This window comes from Mytilus trossulus, chromosome 1 (assembly GCF_036588685.1).
Source record: "Mytilus trossulus isolate FHL-02 chromosome 1, PNRI_Mtr1.1.1.hap1, whole genome shotgun sequence".
Classification (NCBI taxonomy): domain Eukaryota; kingdom Metazoa; phylum Mollusca; class Bivalvia; order Mytilida; family Mytilidae; genus Mytilus; species Mytilus trossulus.
Window position 1 is genome coordinate 77,555,552 of NC_086373.1, and position 18,147 is coordinate 77,573,698.

Here is an 18,147-nt window from a genome sequence, read left to right on the forward strand (position 1 = left end):
CCATTTGGCTCCGAATTACTTTTAGTACATGAAAGGGGGACTTTGCAGAGGTGCTATCAGAAAGTTCGGACCTAGTTTATTCTATGTAAAAAGTAAACTTTTTCTAGCAAAAAAGGTATCAGAAATGTTATGGGGAAAGAAAGTGAACTATGTTTTTGTTTAAAACTTCACAAGACTATTTCAATAGTTTTAGAATCAAAATTTAATATAGATGATAAAACGTATTGTAGCGACCCATCTGTAATTGCCTCACAGTGTGTTGTCTATCAGCTGATAGATATAATTTTATTTCAACGTTTTTTAATGCTTATTCAGGCTTAAAATGTAATTAAAAATTAAATTATTAGGAACGAATATAACATTGTTTCTGTCTATTTAACAAAATTTAAAAGTGTGGTGAACCACTTTAAAATAGCCCGCTGCATGGTTTGCAAAGTGTGCACCAAATGTTTTATGATTTTTCTTCATAGACAGAAAAATGTTATAGTCATTCCTTGAATAAGGGGAGATGCGTGATACACGTCAATAAGGATGCAATTCAACGACAATGCAAAACTTAAGACAAGTGTCATATCATATTCTTTTTTTTTCATTTTATGATTATCTTTATTTTTTATTTTTTTTATATTTTTTTTTTTTGGGGGGGGGGGGGGCTATAAATATTATCTTCATCTCATGGCATTGTTCTTCAGTCTCCTTATTTGAAAACAAATCACTTTGACATAATGTTTTTGTTGCATAAACTTATGTAAATTATTGGACACAAGAAGTAGTTTTTAGTCATTCTAACTTTAGGCATTCTGATTTAGTAGTCACACATGTTAAATACCGCAATGTATAGAAGAGACGCCGTTTGCACCGTAAATGTATCTATCAAACAAATTACATCAGCTCGTCACTAAACATTTGTCTATAACCAATACGTGATAATATTTAAGAGTCGTGGATAAATACAATATATCTAATAAAATGGCAGAAACTATCAAAACTGTGTGATTTTGAATTTTCCAGGGAAAATATTTCAAAGCCTTTTTGCTTTACTTTAATGAACATTTTTTTTTAGCAAGAATTCAAATAAAATACCAAAATTAGCTGTGTATTCTTACTGTCAGATCATTTATTATATATCAAATTTAAGAAAAACATAAACATAACAAGCTAACATAATCACATTTTAACACTAATTTGTTAATCATATTATATCATATTCTAAAGTTTGGTTTGTTGAAGTTTTAAGAAAATTTCTTCATAAGACGGTGGAGAATCCATAGATTTCATTGAATGAATTTCGAGAGATAAAGCCTCATTGTAACACGGTAAAGCATCGTCATCCTCGTCTCCTGTGTCAACAATGCCGGTAACTATTATGGTAGGTGTCATTTCTTGATCACCAGTACTGTGTCTGCGCACATAATTCTGGATCCTATTGGCTAGAGATGATACCCATCTGTTAGTAAAATAAACATTGACACGGGGTGCTTCCCTTTGCGTAGAACTTTGTTCCGATGGTTCTGATAAATGTATCTCCTGTTCTGTTTCATCGATTTCAGAATTCCTTTCAATTTCATCTTCTCTCAAAGTTTTTCTACATTTAGGAAAGGTACATGTGCAATCTTTATAACATATGTACCCAATAAGAAGAAATGTCAGAAAAATATGTAAACCTATCGCTACAATTATAACAAATAGCATAAAATCATCCATTTGACATCTGTTGAACCAAACGCTGTTTTATATGGTCCATGAGTTCGTTGGATTTCTGAAAGCAAAAATAAAAACATGTAGAGATTAGAAAAGAAAATCTTAACCTTTTTGATATTTGTTATATATTTTAAAATAATAAAAAAAAAAAAACTTTTAAGCATTACTATCATGCAATAAAGACATTGACTTCGGTGGTACTACATGTGGATTATGATCTGCTTATCCTTCCGGAGCACCTGTGATCAACCCTAGTTTTTGGTGGGGTTCGTGTTGTTTGTTCTTTCGTTCTCTATGTTGTGTCATGTGTACTATTGTTTGTCTGTTTGTCCTTTTCATGTTTAGCTATGGCGATGTCAGCTTATTTTCGATTTAAGAGGTTGACTGTCCCTCTGGCATCTTTCGTCCCTCTTTTAATCAAGCCCTACTATATGTTTTATCTGTATTTCTAGGATATTCAGCTAGTTTTGTATTAAAATGCATGAACATATACACTACTATCTAAAAAAACATTTTTATAAATATCATTGTAAGGGGACAACCATTTGATATTCTGGGGGGGGGGGGGGGAGGAGGATTTGTTTTTGTAAACTGAGAGGACAGATTATTCATTTTCTGCACTATTGAAGCAAGATTTTTCATTTTCATTAAAGCAAGGGACTGATTATTCATTTTCACAACTATATTTATGATATTCGAAAACATACAATTTTTAAAATATTTCTTAATTATGAATAATACATGTATAGTCAAGTTATTGTGTACCATTTAATCAGAATTAATCATTATCGGTCGTCCCACTGTCTATATCACTCTGTTCAGCTCTTAATATTATTCCGTATCATGTCTTTGTGACGTCAAATACGTTGACCCGGCCTTGATAACTTTGACCCGGACATATCAGCGACGTCACAATGTTTGAACCGACGTTAATAACTTTGACCCGAACTTATCAAGTCATCTTTTGTGTGCTGGTGAAACAAAGAAAACACTTCTGAAACACGCAAATATAGCCCGATAAATCGATTATCAGATTATCTGCATATTGATATTGTAAAATGTCAGCTGCTCGACATAATATGAAGGCTTTTTGATCTCGTTCGCTACGCTCACTCGACAAAAAACTTCATATTATGTCTCGCAGCTGATATTTTACGATATCAACATGCAGATAACCTGATAATAGATACTTATCACCTGCTTTTATTTTAAAATTCAAGATTTTAATCATAACCGTAGAGACATACTTGTGTAGAGAGGACAATATATACAAACATATTAAGATAATACATAGCGAAACAGGACAAACGAAACACAAATACATAGTATATTATAAAAGACAATTGGTATAATTAGATTAAGTACTTTATACTTTTCTTCACGAAATGAATCATATATATTCCCAACCAATATACATATGTACATGTATTGCATACATATGCATACATAGTACTATTAAAGTTTGTTTTTACCTAGCCTCTTTCAAAAGTTTTGTCAAACCTATTTCGCCGATCGGAGCGAGGCAAATTTTTATTTTACGGGTTTTGGAACCGCTGAAGGCCCAATTAGCTATATACTTGCTGAGTTATTTATTTTCAATACATTGCAAGTCAGGTAATTTATTTTCAAACTACCAAAGAACAAACCATTTATTTTTGTGATTATCAAGGCTGAAATATTTATTTTCAAAAATCCTCCTGCACCGCCCCCCCCCCCCCCCCCCCCCCCGCAGAATATCAAATGGTCGTCCCCTTAATGACACATTTGAACAAATCATTGTATCTTTAAATATGTTATAGTGGACAGTTTGATTGAAGAACAAATCAACGTTCATATGAAAAATAATAGAAAACTGATGATTTATTTACAAACATCATAACCTTTGTGTAATAATATCCTGTGATGTATTTGCATACATTCCACTTTAGCTTCATTTAATTTTGTAAGTAAATTGGGAAAAAAAAGAAGAAAAAAACTTAAAGCTGCAATCAAAACCCTAAACCAAAGAAAACAATACAAAACCAAAGAAAAATTGAAATGAAGAAAGACAAATAATAATCAACCTAAAACTACACAAATCATCACACGGAAAACTAGTCTAAATATTGATCGATATGAACCCCTATGAAATAAACACGGGACCTTTAGGTGGCACGATAGTATTTCCTGGCCCATAAGGGATAATGATAGCCTTTTTAGAATTTTCACCTCTTTCTAACACTGCAAAAAAATCTGCATTCACAATTTACTGAAGTATTTTCATTTTACTATTCAGAAATGTATCATGATCGTTTACTTTTTGTGTTATTTTAAAACACTAAAAAACTAAGGCCACTAGTGCTTTTATGTCTTTTATTGTGCAGTGAATACAAAATTAAAAGAAATTCTCAAAAATTCATTTTCATCTGCATGTAAAATTATTACATATTTTTCTACACCTGATTTATCCCTCAGTTTGGGAAAGTATGTTCAGTTGATTTTTTTTGTCCAATTACACTGAATAGATAGATACATTGACCTAAGTAGGGAACACATAATAGCAATCTTAATTTCGAAATGCAAATACTACCGTGCCACCTTTAATACATAATTCCATACATTTTGAAAATAAAATAATATTTGTAAAAAAATTTCGATCGAAGGTTCGAACACACGTATTCTTTATTGTTTTCATCTTGAATTATTACGTTCTTTTATTACTACAAAAAAAAGTACGTTTATTATTTCTTTTCATTAAAATGTATGTCAATTGTCAATTTTTAAATCTAACACTGCCGTTTAAGAAATTCATCTTTGATTTGACTGTGTCAATGTTTTTTTTTCTTTCCCCCGCCCCTTTCCCCCATTTGACAATAAAAGTTTCGCTCAGGTATTTCGTAAAGTTTGTTGCTGACAAATTGCTTACAAAATTCCGCGCGACCATTTGCAAATACACTTAAATATTCTCGGTATAGGTCCACATGTAATATACGAACTGACCTTCATCGTTATTTACATTCTCGTTGATAACAAATTGATAACATCCTCGTCTGTTAGTCTGACGGGTAGTTGTCTCATTTGAAAATCCTATTCCATGTACACAACTTCTTCCGCCTAATTTTAAGACTTATATCTCGAATTTGACAAATACTGTCATCTCAATATCAAAATAGATGTCAAACGAGACAATCTTAAATTTTAAATTATCAATTACCCACATCTTAGTAGCAATATACCAACTTCACCTGCGTATGGGATATACATGTACCAACTTATACGGTACCAAAGAGCATGCAGTAACTACTCAGACTTTGTAAAATGTCACCAGTGACTGAGAAGAAAGGTGATGAACCGGGGGTAGTTCAAAGAACGTCTCGTCCGTTAAAAAAAAAGTTCATTGGAAAGTACCAAGACCTTATTGATAAATATTCCGTATCAACTTTACAAATAATACACGATGGTCTTGAAGTATAGATTCTGGGTACCGACATAGTTTGAATTCCTTATAAAATGTTATGTTATTCTTTTGTTTGTCTTTATGAATATTACTTTTACTGTTTAGTCTGTTTTTGGTGGTGTCCATTTGACGTTGCCCTGTACTTATACATCCCGTCATTGTATCATTGTTTTATGATAAATTTTGTATTCTTGCCTTTAATTTATGCTAATATGTGTTGTCTATGTTCCTTTTGTGCTGCGTTTTTACGTATGACGTGGTATTGTACTTATACATCCCGGCATTGTGTTATTGTGCCATGGTAAATGTTTATCTACATATTTGTTTGTTTTGTATGAAGATTATAACACAATGTTGACTGCTGTATCCCTATTTTTGACATTTTTACTGATTATGTTTGTTTGTTTTGTTCACACACGTTGTCAATACAATGAAATAAACGCGACTGTTATACAAGTGAGAGGTTTAGCTAGCTATATAATCAGATGTAATCCATAATTTTCTACTAATGAAAATGCCTGTACCAAGTCAGGAATATGACAGTTGTTGTCCATTCGTTTTGTCTGTTTGTGTTTGTGTTTGTGCTTTTGATTTTGCCATTTAATGAGAAACTTTCCGTTTTTCAGTATTTTTGTGATTTTAATTTTAATTTTTTATACAGTACTGTACCTTAACAAAAATGAGAAACCCAACTCCGAGTATAATAAATTGTATGGCAATTTAATCATTGTTTTGCAATTCTCCGTGTTTCTTTTCTTGTCTTTTTTTCCATTTTGTAATATTCACAGTCTATAATCATAATGATATAGATTGATATTAACAAATCTCATTTCAAAAATTTCACTAGACTTGCATTTCTATATTTGCAAATACACCAAAGGTATATTCAACTTTTCAGTATATGTATATGTTATATATATGAACTGACCTTCATCGTAAGTACGATGAGATAGCAGTCTTTTTTCTAGTGCATTTACACCGTTACCTTGTATAAGCACTGGACTACAAAGTTATTCCAATATTTGATTTTAGTTGAATAAAGAGACATACAAGCTCGTATAAAAACGATATGATCGAATATGTATTTTTCATAAAAGTTTTTGAATTTTGTAACTTAAGTTAGATACCACTGAGTGATTACTGTCCTTTTTTTTGAAAATGCCAGTTTTGACCATAGATAGGAAAGTCAGTCTCTTTTAAGTGAATCCAAAATTGATGAGTAATTTTCCCTGTCAGTCTTCCAATTTCGATGTTTCGAGAGTATATGTCATAATCTTATTTCAAATGCTAATAGGAAAAAATACTTCAAACGTTGTCCTTTGGTCAATGGAATTTATTTATAGACATTATGTATGGTTTTTTTTAAATTCTTACCTCCTGAAGATGTATTGATAAGACATGAAGGTTAGAAAAGACCATCTTTAAATTACACGAACTGTATATATATGATTAAATAAACAAACAAATAATTGATTATACAAGTTCAGAAAGATTTCATTTTAAAAAACTTTCTCTTTTCAATCTGATATCTATTGATTGATAGAAAATTATTAGCACTAAATGTCTTACCTTACTGATATGTTCGTTAGAAATTCTGATATCAAAATCTTGTTTGTAAAAAGATATGTGCTCTTCCGGACACAACACGAAAAGATAACAAAGTATTCGTCGTCAGTGTTTACATTCGACTTATCTCCCAGTCTAAACATATCACAAGGGTTTTTCCACATTATTACTGCAGACATTTCATAATCTTTATTTCCCTTTAAACGAAATTATAGATTGTCCTGCTATTCTTCATATAACTTTAAAATATTCTATATTGAACTTTGACATGAGGGTTAATATTAGTGTGCAGAGCGTGATCCTTCATACTTTAAGTTGTTAAGATCTCCAAAAAATTAATAGAAAGTAACAGGGGGAAAGGCTGAAATCGACATAACCTTGACTTTCACCTTATAGCTAATACGACGAGACGTTCTTTGACCTACCCTTGATTCATCATCAAATTTCTGCTCAGACGCTGGTGACATTTTACAAAGTATGAGAAGGACCTGCAGGTCCTCTTGAATATCAAATAGGTTGAGCGAACTTGGTATATCTTGATTTGTAATTGTTTGTATTATAAGCAGGGAAGCCGAGACCAAAAACCCTATTTATAAGTTACTGTTTAGACAACGTTGCTCATCTGCAACCTCAACATGGATTTTAGTCTTAGATGGCCGACTGTACGGAAACCAAGTTATATGTAGTTACGTTTTTTGATTGAGTTAAGCATTTTAATTGATATTTTATCGTGTGGTTTTCTATGTTGTGATGGTATGCTATTGTTTCAGAAAAAGGCGGAAGGTTTGGTACCATTAAAACGTTAAATCGCGCTGCAAATGTTTGTACCTGTCCTAAGTCAGGAATCTGATGTACAGTAGTTGTCGTTTGTTTATGTAATTTATACGTGTTTCTCGTTTCTCGTTTTTTATATACATTAGACCGTTGGTTTTCCCGTTTTAATGGTTTTACACTAGTAATTTTGGGCCCTTTATAGCTTTTTGTTCATTGTGAGCCAAGGCTCCGTGTTGAAGGCCGTACATTGGCCATAATGGTTTACTTTTATAAATTGTTATTTGGATAGAGAGTTTTTTCATTGGCACTCACACCACATCTTCCTATATATATACACAAGAAAAAATATAATATAATTATAATAAGTAAACATCTGAAAAGACTGACTTGACGTTATTCGTTCAGGAAGAAATTATTTATAAGGCAGACCAAATTATATGAACAGGTGTAATCCGAAAGTTAAGACCTCGGATCTTCAATGTTTAGATATTGGAGTACGTGCGTATACTTTCACTCGCAGAATAGAATAAGAAATTAATTTTGGGGAGAAAAGAAAATTGAGTTTTGAAAATTTCCATTCATACCAATTTTACAAATCAAATCTGCATTAAATAGGTATATAAATAATTTCAGAACAAAGTTATTATAGAATGGTCAATTTGTTGTATCATTATCAGACTTATATGACGAGGACTACACACTTGAATTTAATGTGTGCATCTATCAAAAACAAGAAAAGAATCATTCTCTAAATGTAGAACTTTAATTTCTTCTGGTATCCTTTCTAAGCGTCTATGGTACTAGAATTGATTATATTACCTTTAGTTGTCAGTGTTGTTCATTTTTTACTTTATAGATACTTGTCATTAAGATCTACTGTGATGTCAATCGTTGTCATTCTTTGGTTTTTCTAATTGTATGCAGAATGGTTTATTAGAGACAAATATTAAATAACGGAATGTTTGGGGAAAAAATAAAATCACAAAAACACTGAACTCCATGGAAAATAAAAACGGAAAGTCCCTAATCAAATGGCAAAATCAAATGAAAAAACACATCAATCGAATGGACAACAACTGTCATATTCCTGATTTGGTACGGGGATTTTCAAATGTAGAAATAGTGGATTGGAAATGACACTGTTTTCACCGTGTATGTATCTTTCAAACAAAATGCATCAGTTCGTCACAAGACATCTGTCTTTCAGTCCTTATAAATAATATATATGAGTCATGATTAAATTCTTCAGACCTTTAAATGTATGGCAAAAACTATCAAAACTTCGTGATTCGAGATTTTCAAGAGAAAACATTTAAAAGTCTTTTGCTTTACTTTAATGTAAATTTAACTGCTTCTATAAACAATATTTGAAACAAATTATTCGCATTTGTATTGTTACTATTATTATTATTATTATTACAATTTTTCTATAGCGCTAAATCTAAAACAATATTACTCAAAGCGCTTTACATCACATGTTAAACGAAATATACACACAGACATTGATAAAAATATAAAACATGAACACACAAAATAAATATTTAAGTGTTAAAACTTTTTTAGATAAAAGGATTAATAATGTGGAATTTTTTACAAAAAAAGTGGAATATATATATCAATGAATCAAAATAAAATTATACTGAACAAAGTTGGTAAAATTAAATAGCCAAAAAAGTCTAAAATAAGATTGCTATTAAAAATTATCAAATATAAGTAAAAAATTTGAAAACGTATTCAAAAGATGAAAAAGGAATATTACCACGTAAAAATATAATTACTGAAATGAAAACATATGTGTGCTACTAAAACATACAATGTACATATTATAAATGAAACATATCTCCAGTTAAAAGAAAGGTTCGATAAATCAAAAGCAGGCTAACGTCTATGGCACAATGTATCACAGAAACGAATTTAAGGGATTAAAAATGCTTGTCGAAAAAAGTGAGTTTTTAAGTTCTTTTTGAATACAGGCACCGACTTTGCATTTTGAAGTTCTTTTGGTAATGCATTCCAAAGGATGGCCGCAGCTTGATCAAATCTTCTATTGCCGTAGGTTTTGGTTCGCACAGTAGGAGTTACGAGTGTTCAGTTGTTTTCAGACCTTAATGATCTTGATGGCCTGTATAAATTTACAAGTTCACTAAGATATAATGGCGCTTCATGTTTCACGGACTTATAATAATATTTTGTATTGCACCCTGTATTGCACAGGCAGCCAGTGAAGAGACTCAAGTGTCGAAGTAATGTGTTCGTGTTTCTGTTTTCGCGCAGCAGTGTTTTGAACCCTTTGTAGTCTCTGAATCATGTAAGCTGGTAGTCCATAAAGTAAAGCGTTGCCATAATCCAATCTAGAAATAATTAACGAATTGACCAGAGTTTTACATGCATCCTCGTTGATGTACGGACGTATGCGGCCTATATTTCGTATTTGATAAAAACATGATCTCGAAACTGAACTGACTTGTTGGTGCATTGACAGAATCTTATCAAAATGAACACCCAGATTTTTAATACACTCAGAACTTGTAATGATGTTTCCTTTAAAGGTGAGATTGCAATCCTTCAAATCTTTCACTCGGTTTTTCGGAGCAAATAGCATCAGTTCTGTTTTGTCCTCGTTCAGTTTAAGCATGTTTTCACACATCCAGGAACTTATATCGGCCAAACAGTCCTCAATTCGATTCGATGTGTTTTTCCAGTTATCAAGAGGTTCGAAAACTAAATAGATCTGCGTATCATCGGCGTAGCATTGATAAGACATGTTGTGACGTCTACAGATTTCGCCGATCGGCTTCGAAAATATAGTATATAGCTTTGGGCCAAGCACGGAGCCCTGCGGCACACCGCAATTAAGACGAAATTCGTTGGAGTGGGCCGAGCCTACTGCTATACGCTGTGTCCTATCTCGGAGGTAAGAGAGTAACCATTTCAGAGCAGAACCTGAGATTCCAAAAGCATATTCTAATATAGCTTCGATAATGTTATGGTCAATCACATCAAACGCCGCTGAAAGGTCGAGCATCAATAAAACGGCACAGCAGTTTTTGTCTAGCGCACTTGCAATGTCATGGTGAACTCGAAGTAACGTTGTTTCGGTTGAGTGTCCCGCACGATAGGCAGATTGAGCAGGGTCATGAAGAGTGTTTGACAATAGATGCTCTTCTAGACGACTTTCAACAACTTTTTCGAGAACTTTAGAATCGAAAGGAAGGTTCGAAACCGGGCGATAGTTTTTCAGTGTGTCTTTATCTAAACCGGGTTTCTTCAACAGAGGTCGCACAATAGCCTCTTTATACGATGGGTGTTACTGTAAGATTCTTTATCATACACAAAGTTTAAGAAGCACGTAAGCATAACAAGTAACGAAAAACAAACAAACATAATAACATTTTAACAATAGTTAGGTCATCATATTACTTCATATACTAAAGTTTAGTTTGCTGAATTTTTAGGAAAATTTCTTCATAAGACGGTGGAGAATCCAAAGATTTCATCGGATGAATTTCGAGAGGTAATGCCTTGTTAAAGGTAAAGCATCGTCTTCTGTGTCAACGATGTCGGTAACTATTATGGTAGGTGTCCTCTCTTGGTCATCAGTGTTGTGTCTGCGCACATAATTCTGAATCCTAGTGGCTAGAGATGATACCCATCTGTTGGTGAAATTAACATTGACACGTGGTGCTTCCCTTTGTGTAGAATTGTGTTCCGATGATTCATATAAATGTATCTCCTGCTCGTTGTAATCGATTTCAGAAGTCCTTTCAATTTCATCTTCTCTTGCAGTTTTACTACATTTTGGAAAGGCACATGTGCAATCTTTATAACATATGTAACCAATTAGAAATGTTAGAAAAATATGTAAACCTATCACAACAATAATAACAAGCAGAGTAAAATCGTCCATTTGATATCTGTTGAACCAGACGCTGAGTTATATGGTCACTAAGTTCGTTGGATTTCTGAAATCAAAACGCAAATCATGTTAGTATCATAAAAGAAATTTTTAACTACATGTATTTCTATGTTAGTAGTAAATTGTTAAAATTTAAAAACAATTTTAAGCATTACTATGTAGACACATTGACGAAGGTAAATAGTATACAGCTTTAATGTACTATGGCACCCTCAACGGAGTTGGGGTGACATATTGTTATTCTACGTTTCTTTTTTTTTCTTATTTTAATTTTTCTTCCACTTTTTTTGTCCAGCTTATATCTTGGAACTGTATGAACCAATGGTCATGGGACTGTACCATAATGTTCCCAGCATGTGCAGATTTGCAATCGGGGTATGGCATATTCAAGATGGCGGCTGTAGTCATGGAAACTGATAAAATGTGGGAAAAAAAACAAATTTTAAATCTTTTATTATAAGACCTAAGTAGATAAAACTTAATATTAATGTTCCATGGTATGCCTAGATGTGGTGAAAATATTAGGCGAATCCAAAATGGCCGCCATTATCATGGAAACAGGGCGAAAGTTTAACATTGACCCTATGGGAAAAACACACCGAAGCTGCATTTCTGAATATTGGGTCAAACCTTCTACAACTTTATTGATATGTAACATGACATGTCTCAAAGAGGCACATGTCTTTGGAATTTTGGAAATGGCATCCGTTACCATGGAAATAGCAAACATTTCAAAAATTTAATAAATCTCCAAAAATGATGAAATTTTACAAGAATTTTAATAGACATCTGTAGATGTGCTCTTTGACTTAGGAATTTTCAAAATGGCTGCCGCTCACCAGGCAATGTGGGAAGGGTGTCATCCGCTATTGCTTGCAATGGCAAATCTAGTTATCTTTATTTTTAGTTTAATAAGCTTGGTGTATCAAATGACAAGTTTAATCATTCTAATCAATTGGCAGAAACATATACTTGTATCTAAAAAGATATTTGTATAAATGTCACTGTAATTTTGACAAATTCATTGTACTTTTTAATGTCAAGATGATCAAAACCAATGTGCAAAAATGATAGACACCCGATGATTCATTTACAAACATCATTAACTTTGTGTTATATCAAGAACAACTTGTGATTTATTGGCATATTTTCAATTTGACTTCATTATTATTTCCGTATGAAAATTGGTTAAGTAGAAAAAAAACATAAAGCTGCAATCAAAACCATAAGCCAAAGAAAACAAGACAAGACAAGACCAACGAACTTGAAATGAAGAAAGACAAATATCAATCCAACTTATACTACACACAAATCATTCCAGGGAAAACTAAAAAATGATCAATATGAACACAACTAAAATGAAATGAGACTTCAATACATAATTCCATAAAAATGGAAAAATGGAAATATATTGGTAAATTTTGTCCGATCCAATGTTCGAACACACGAATTAGTTTATGCTTTAAAAAGCGTTTTATTTTGAATTTATTTATACGTTCTTTTCACAGAAATTCTCATTAAAGAAAAGGTTCTGCATTACGCTGATCATTTAAAAAGGGTTTGCCAATTGTAAGTTGTGAATCTTTGGATTTCTATTCTTTTTTTTTTCCTTTGAAAAGAGTTTCGCTCTTGTATTTAATAATGCTAAAAGTTTTAAGTTGATAAATTCAATTTATGAAATTCCGCGCGATCATTTACAAATACACTAAAGTATGTTTATCTTTCTGGTATAGGTACACATGTAATATATGAACTAACTTTCATTGTGGTTAACATTCACGTTAATAAAAAATTGTTTACATCCTCGTCTGATTGTCGGACGGGAAGTGGTCTCATTGGCCAATCATACTACATATTGTTTTATTTGATACACTATCTTTTAAAAAGTAAGAAACCCAATTCTAGCATAACTTATCTTTGTTTTGTGTTCCTGTATATTTTTTTTATAATTTGTTTTCCATTTTGTGATGTGGATAAATCAATTATAATATAGATTGATTTTGACAAATTTTGTTTTGTAAATTCAACTAGATTTGCATTTTTCTATTTGCAATTAGACCAAAGATATGTTTAACTTTTCAGTATATGTATATCTGTTAAAAGAAAATAGCAAATGAAAAAAATGAAATATTGTATCAAATTTAAACAACAATTTAATTTAAAACCCGATTAATTATTAGAAAATAATTAAAAGATAATAGAAAAAAAATATATTATAATTGTACATTTAACTCTTTGAAACAAAACATTAGTCAAAAAACATAACTACGTTTTATATTAGAATTGAACAAACTAATTGCAAATAGTTGAAATTGGAAATGTTGCGGGCAAAAAAAATCATATCTAAATTGTGTCTATTTTTAACTTGTTCAAACCAGCTTAATTAGTGAAGTGTACAAGTTTTCAAACAAATATCATAATTATTCTATATAATCTCCTCACTTTTTTTTCCCTAAATTTATAATATTTTGTATTACCACAAAAACATAAAAAAAAGTTTTAGTTAATTATGTTTTTAACTGCTAAAATTACTAAATAAACTTATTAAATTTGATGGTGTTCTGTCGAATGAATCTATACATGTAATATTAGAATATAATTAAGAAACCAAATATACATAGATACCAGAGTTTACTTATTGTCTAAAATTATGTACGACAATAGGATGAAAAAACATCATCATATTTCAGGAAATACGCTTGATGCCTAGCGTTAACTTATTGCCTAGGATTTAAGCTTCTAATTCCACTTATTGCCGCTAACATATATAAGTTATATGTGAACTTACCGTCATCGTAAGTACGATGAGATTGCAGTCTTTTTTCTAGTGCATTTACATCGTTACCTTGTATACGCATTGGGTTACAAAGTTATTCCAATAATTTTGATTTGAGCTGTATAAAAAGACATGAAACCTCGTATAAAAACAATATATATTGAACATTTATTTTCCTTAAAAGCTATCAAATTATGCAACTTCAATTGGAATCGACTGAGTTACTATTACTCTTAAAGGAAGGCAGTTTTGACCTTTGGAAGAAGAGCCAGTCTCTTTCAAGAGAATTCCAAATTGATGAGTAATTTTGTCTGCCAGTCTTCCAATTTCGATGTTTCGAAATTATGTGTCACCATTTTATTTCAATTGCTAAATACTACAAATGTTTTCCTTTGGTCAATGGAATGTAATTATCAACATTATATATGTTTTTTTAAGGTAGCACAATACAAAGATTTTTTAACTCCAACTCCCAAGTTTTAAAATGTTGTAACTTTCTTAATAGTGCTTGAAAATTTATAAAAGTGGTAGATTACTCTTTTAAATTAATGCAATGTTAGTATTATGAAACAATTATGTAACCAATTATAATGTTAACTGTGTCTAAAATATTTTTCACCAAATTTCCACTTTCAAATGAAATTAGCTTCTGCATAGGTATCCCTAGAGGGTTGATTTTATTATATGTTGTTCCTATGGCCATTATCTACAAAAGGGTGTCTCAGATTTCAGATAGAATGTATAGAACAAATTTTACACCTAATTAAACATAATCTTCTTTTATGTGGTTAGGGTGTTTACACTAATTAGAGATTTATGAGAGAATGGAACACCATAGAGACAATCTGAGACACCCTTTTGAAGCCCATGATGTGTTGATTAAGATTTCATTAAAATTTTCTGTATAGTTAAAGAGATGATAGAGCTAAATTCGTTCGAGTGAACTTACCCAGATTTTGCCGCTCATTACATAATAATTGATTACATAATGATTGCATAATAAAAATATTGCATTCATTTAAAAGATTAATCTTTTATCTATCTATATATACCTCTTTTATTATTTTCTATGCATTCATAAGAAAGTTACAGCATTTCAAAGGTTAGTGATTGGAAGTAAAAAAATCTTTGTATTGTGCTACCTTAAATACTTAACTCCTGAAGTCAAGACGTATTGATAAGACATGAAAGTTAGAAAAGACCATCCTTCAATAATATGAACCGTATATACATGATGAAATAAACAAACAAAATTGATAATATAAGTTCATGAAGATTGCTTGTAAAATAGTTAAAGTTTCTTTTTCAATCTGATATCTATGGATTGGAAGAAAAGTATTAGCAGTAAATTCCTTACCTTACTGATTTGTTCGTCTGGATTTTTTATATAAACTGAAATCGTGTTTGTTAATGCCCGCGTCACACTGTCCCGATTTTTACGCCGATGGTACCACGATTATGGAAATTTTCAAAATCGGGATTGATCGTATCCAAATCGGGCTATTCGTAGTGCCATCTTTAACCATCTTAGAACCATCGGCCACTTTTTCTAGCCTTCGGGGACAACTTCGGGAAGGGTTCTAAATTTTTTAACATGTTAAAAAATCCCCGAAGATGCGTCCGATGTTGAGGGTTCGTATTGAGTTCGTATCACCATCCTCATCATCGTAATGTCACCGGGAATGCATCTTTGATCATCGTATTGCATTCGTGTTACCATCTTTTCCATCGGGCAGTTTTGACATTACGATGTCTACACGAATGAATCACGAAGCTACTCAAAGGTCTTACGATGGCAACACGACTTCGTGAGGACCTCGTAATCCCGTCATTTTGCCATCGAATAAAAGTACGAAGACGGCAAGATGGAACTACGACGGCAATAAATCCAGCTAAATGTCAATTTTTCGTATCAAGTAACATTAAGAAAATCATAAACGCGCCTCGTACACCAACACTGCAGGTACACGTATATAGGGAAACCAACTTTTTCTTCATTATTCTGATTTTTTATGTATCGTCTGAGTTGTTGTCACACGGATGTTTACTCCTTAACCATTTTGTTTTCTATATGTAATATTTTGCCGCATCCTTCCTTTTGTCTTTATTATTATGATATTCTCCTGGAAAGAGCTCTTTTTGAATAAAAGGGATCAACGAACCCATTACCTTACCTTTAAGATAGATCAGTAAACATGGCATGTATAATTATGGGTGATTATTCAGACTAGTGCACATATTTTACAGTTTACACAAGACAATACCGAGCGTGGCTTCCCCTCGTATATGTAACATATTTGGGACAAATATGGACACTATATTTGTATATAACACATGCAGAAAATAGTAAGTTGAATATGCATATTTGATACATAAACTATTTTTTTAGAAATCAACCAAAACATTCAGTAACTGGAAATATCTTTAATATTGTATTTAGAACCAGCTGGTAAAAAAATGAACAACCAATTTCCTACATGTATTATGCTATTTCAAGGAGAAAAAACAAGTCCATCTGCATGACCTTGACCTTTGGCCTTGAACGTGAAAAATGCCACATCATTACAAAGATCAACAATATACCAGATGTGGTTAAAATCTTTTGAAGCATATATTGGTTTAGAGTGTCCACAAGGGTGATATTGCCTTGTATTACAACTGCCAATGTGAGCTTGACCTTTGAACTTTAAAGTCAATAGCGCTTAAGATATTCTTTAATAACGAGTAACACCATACCAAGTTTTTAGCATTTTGGTTCTAGAGTTTCCATAACAATTTTATGTTCACGCAACTTACAGGTAGTAGGCGAGGGGATAATAAACTAAGTTTTATAAGAATAAGACTTTGTATGGCTATCGCGCCATCATCGTAATCCATCGTGTAGCCTTCGTAATCAATCGTGTAGCCTTCGTGATCCATCGTTTAGGCTTCGGCTGAGATATGAAGCTTAAATACCCGTTTTCGGTTAACCTTCGTATGACCATCTTTTGCTATCGTATACAATTTCGGCACCATCGTATAGAGTTCGTTTTTCATCGTACTTGCTTCGGTCACTTTTTGGTATTTTAACGAGATCGGAATCAACTTCGTACGAACTTACAATTTTCACATTCGGTTGTCCATCGTATATAAAAATCGGGACAGTGTGACACGGGCATAAAAGATGCATGTGCTCTTCCGGACACAACACGAAATAGGACATAATCGGAAAGATGACAAAGTATTCGTCGTCAGTGTTTTTATTCGACGTATCTTCCAGTCTAAACATATCACAGGGTTTTTTCCATATAATTACTAATTTACTGCAGACATTTCAAAATAAAAAAAAATCCTTACATTGTACGAAATTATAAATTTCCTACTTTTAAATATCTTGAACTTTGACACATGAGTTGATATTACATACTAAAAATAATAAAAGATTTTCAAAAAATGAAATAATATGATACTTATAACAGAGTTAAAGGAAGCAAGGATGAAATCGCCACCACACAACCTTGACCATTACGAATACGAAGTGTCTATGTATGAACTCACAGGAGACATGTTTTGAAATCTTAGTTCTTCAGATACAAGAAATCGATCACCTTTTTGGCATTCAACAGTCGTTTTCAACATCCTATCCCATTTTGGTCTGATAATTATACATATATAAATCATTATAAAAGAATCATGAACTCCAATCGGTACGACACCGGATGCGTTGACAGGAGTGGCTCTGATATACATGAGTGCACGTTACGAAAAAATTGTCACAATGCGAAATAGGACATAATCGGTTAATTATCAGACCAAAATGGGATAGAATGTTAAAAACGAATGTTGAATCCCCAAAAAAAAAGAATCGATTTCTTGTGTATGACGACAATGTCACTGATTTCATGTCAATTTCATTAGCAACACCAAGTGCCTCCTTAGTTTCTAGCGATAATTGTCCATCTCAAGCGAGTAGCATGATATGAAAAGTAATAACAAAAA

General features: G+C 32.1%; 1 protein-coding gene across 2 annotated transcripts; it reads right to left on the bottom strand.

The window, feature by feature from the left end:
- Nucleotides 1-1,097: 1,097 nt before the first annotated feature.
- On the bottom strand, nt 1,098-15,561 carry LOC134710207 (uncharacterized). Of its 2 annotated transcripts, none has more exons than XM_063570459.1 (2): nt 15,527-15,561; nt 1,098-1,759 (listed from the first exon to the last, which is right to left on the bottom strand). In XM_063570459.1, exon 2 carries the CDS (start codon nt 1,702-1,704, stop codon nt 1,210-1,212), a length of 495 nt encoding a protein of 164 aa, XP_063426529.1. In that variant the 5' UTR covers nt 1,705-1,759; nt 15,527-15,561; the 3' UTR covers nt 1,098-1,209. The 2 variants fall into 2 exon arrangements, with proteins under 2 accessions (XP_063426529.1, XP_063426521.1); XM_063570451.1 differs by lacking the exon at nt 15,527-15,561 and adding an exon at nt 6,707-6,826.
- Nucleotides 15,562-18,147: the final 2,586 nt, after the last annotated feature.

What these genes read in the sequence shown, in the direction of transcription:
- LOC134710207 (XM_063570459.1), bottom strand. Translation starts at nt 1,704, where the DNA reads ATGGATGATTTTATGCTATTTGTTATAATTGTAGCGATAGGTTTACAT.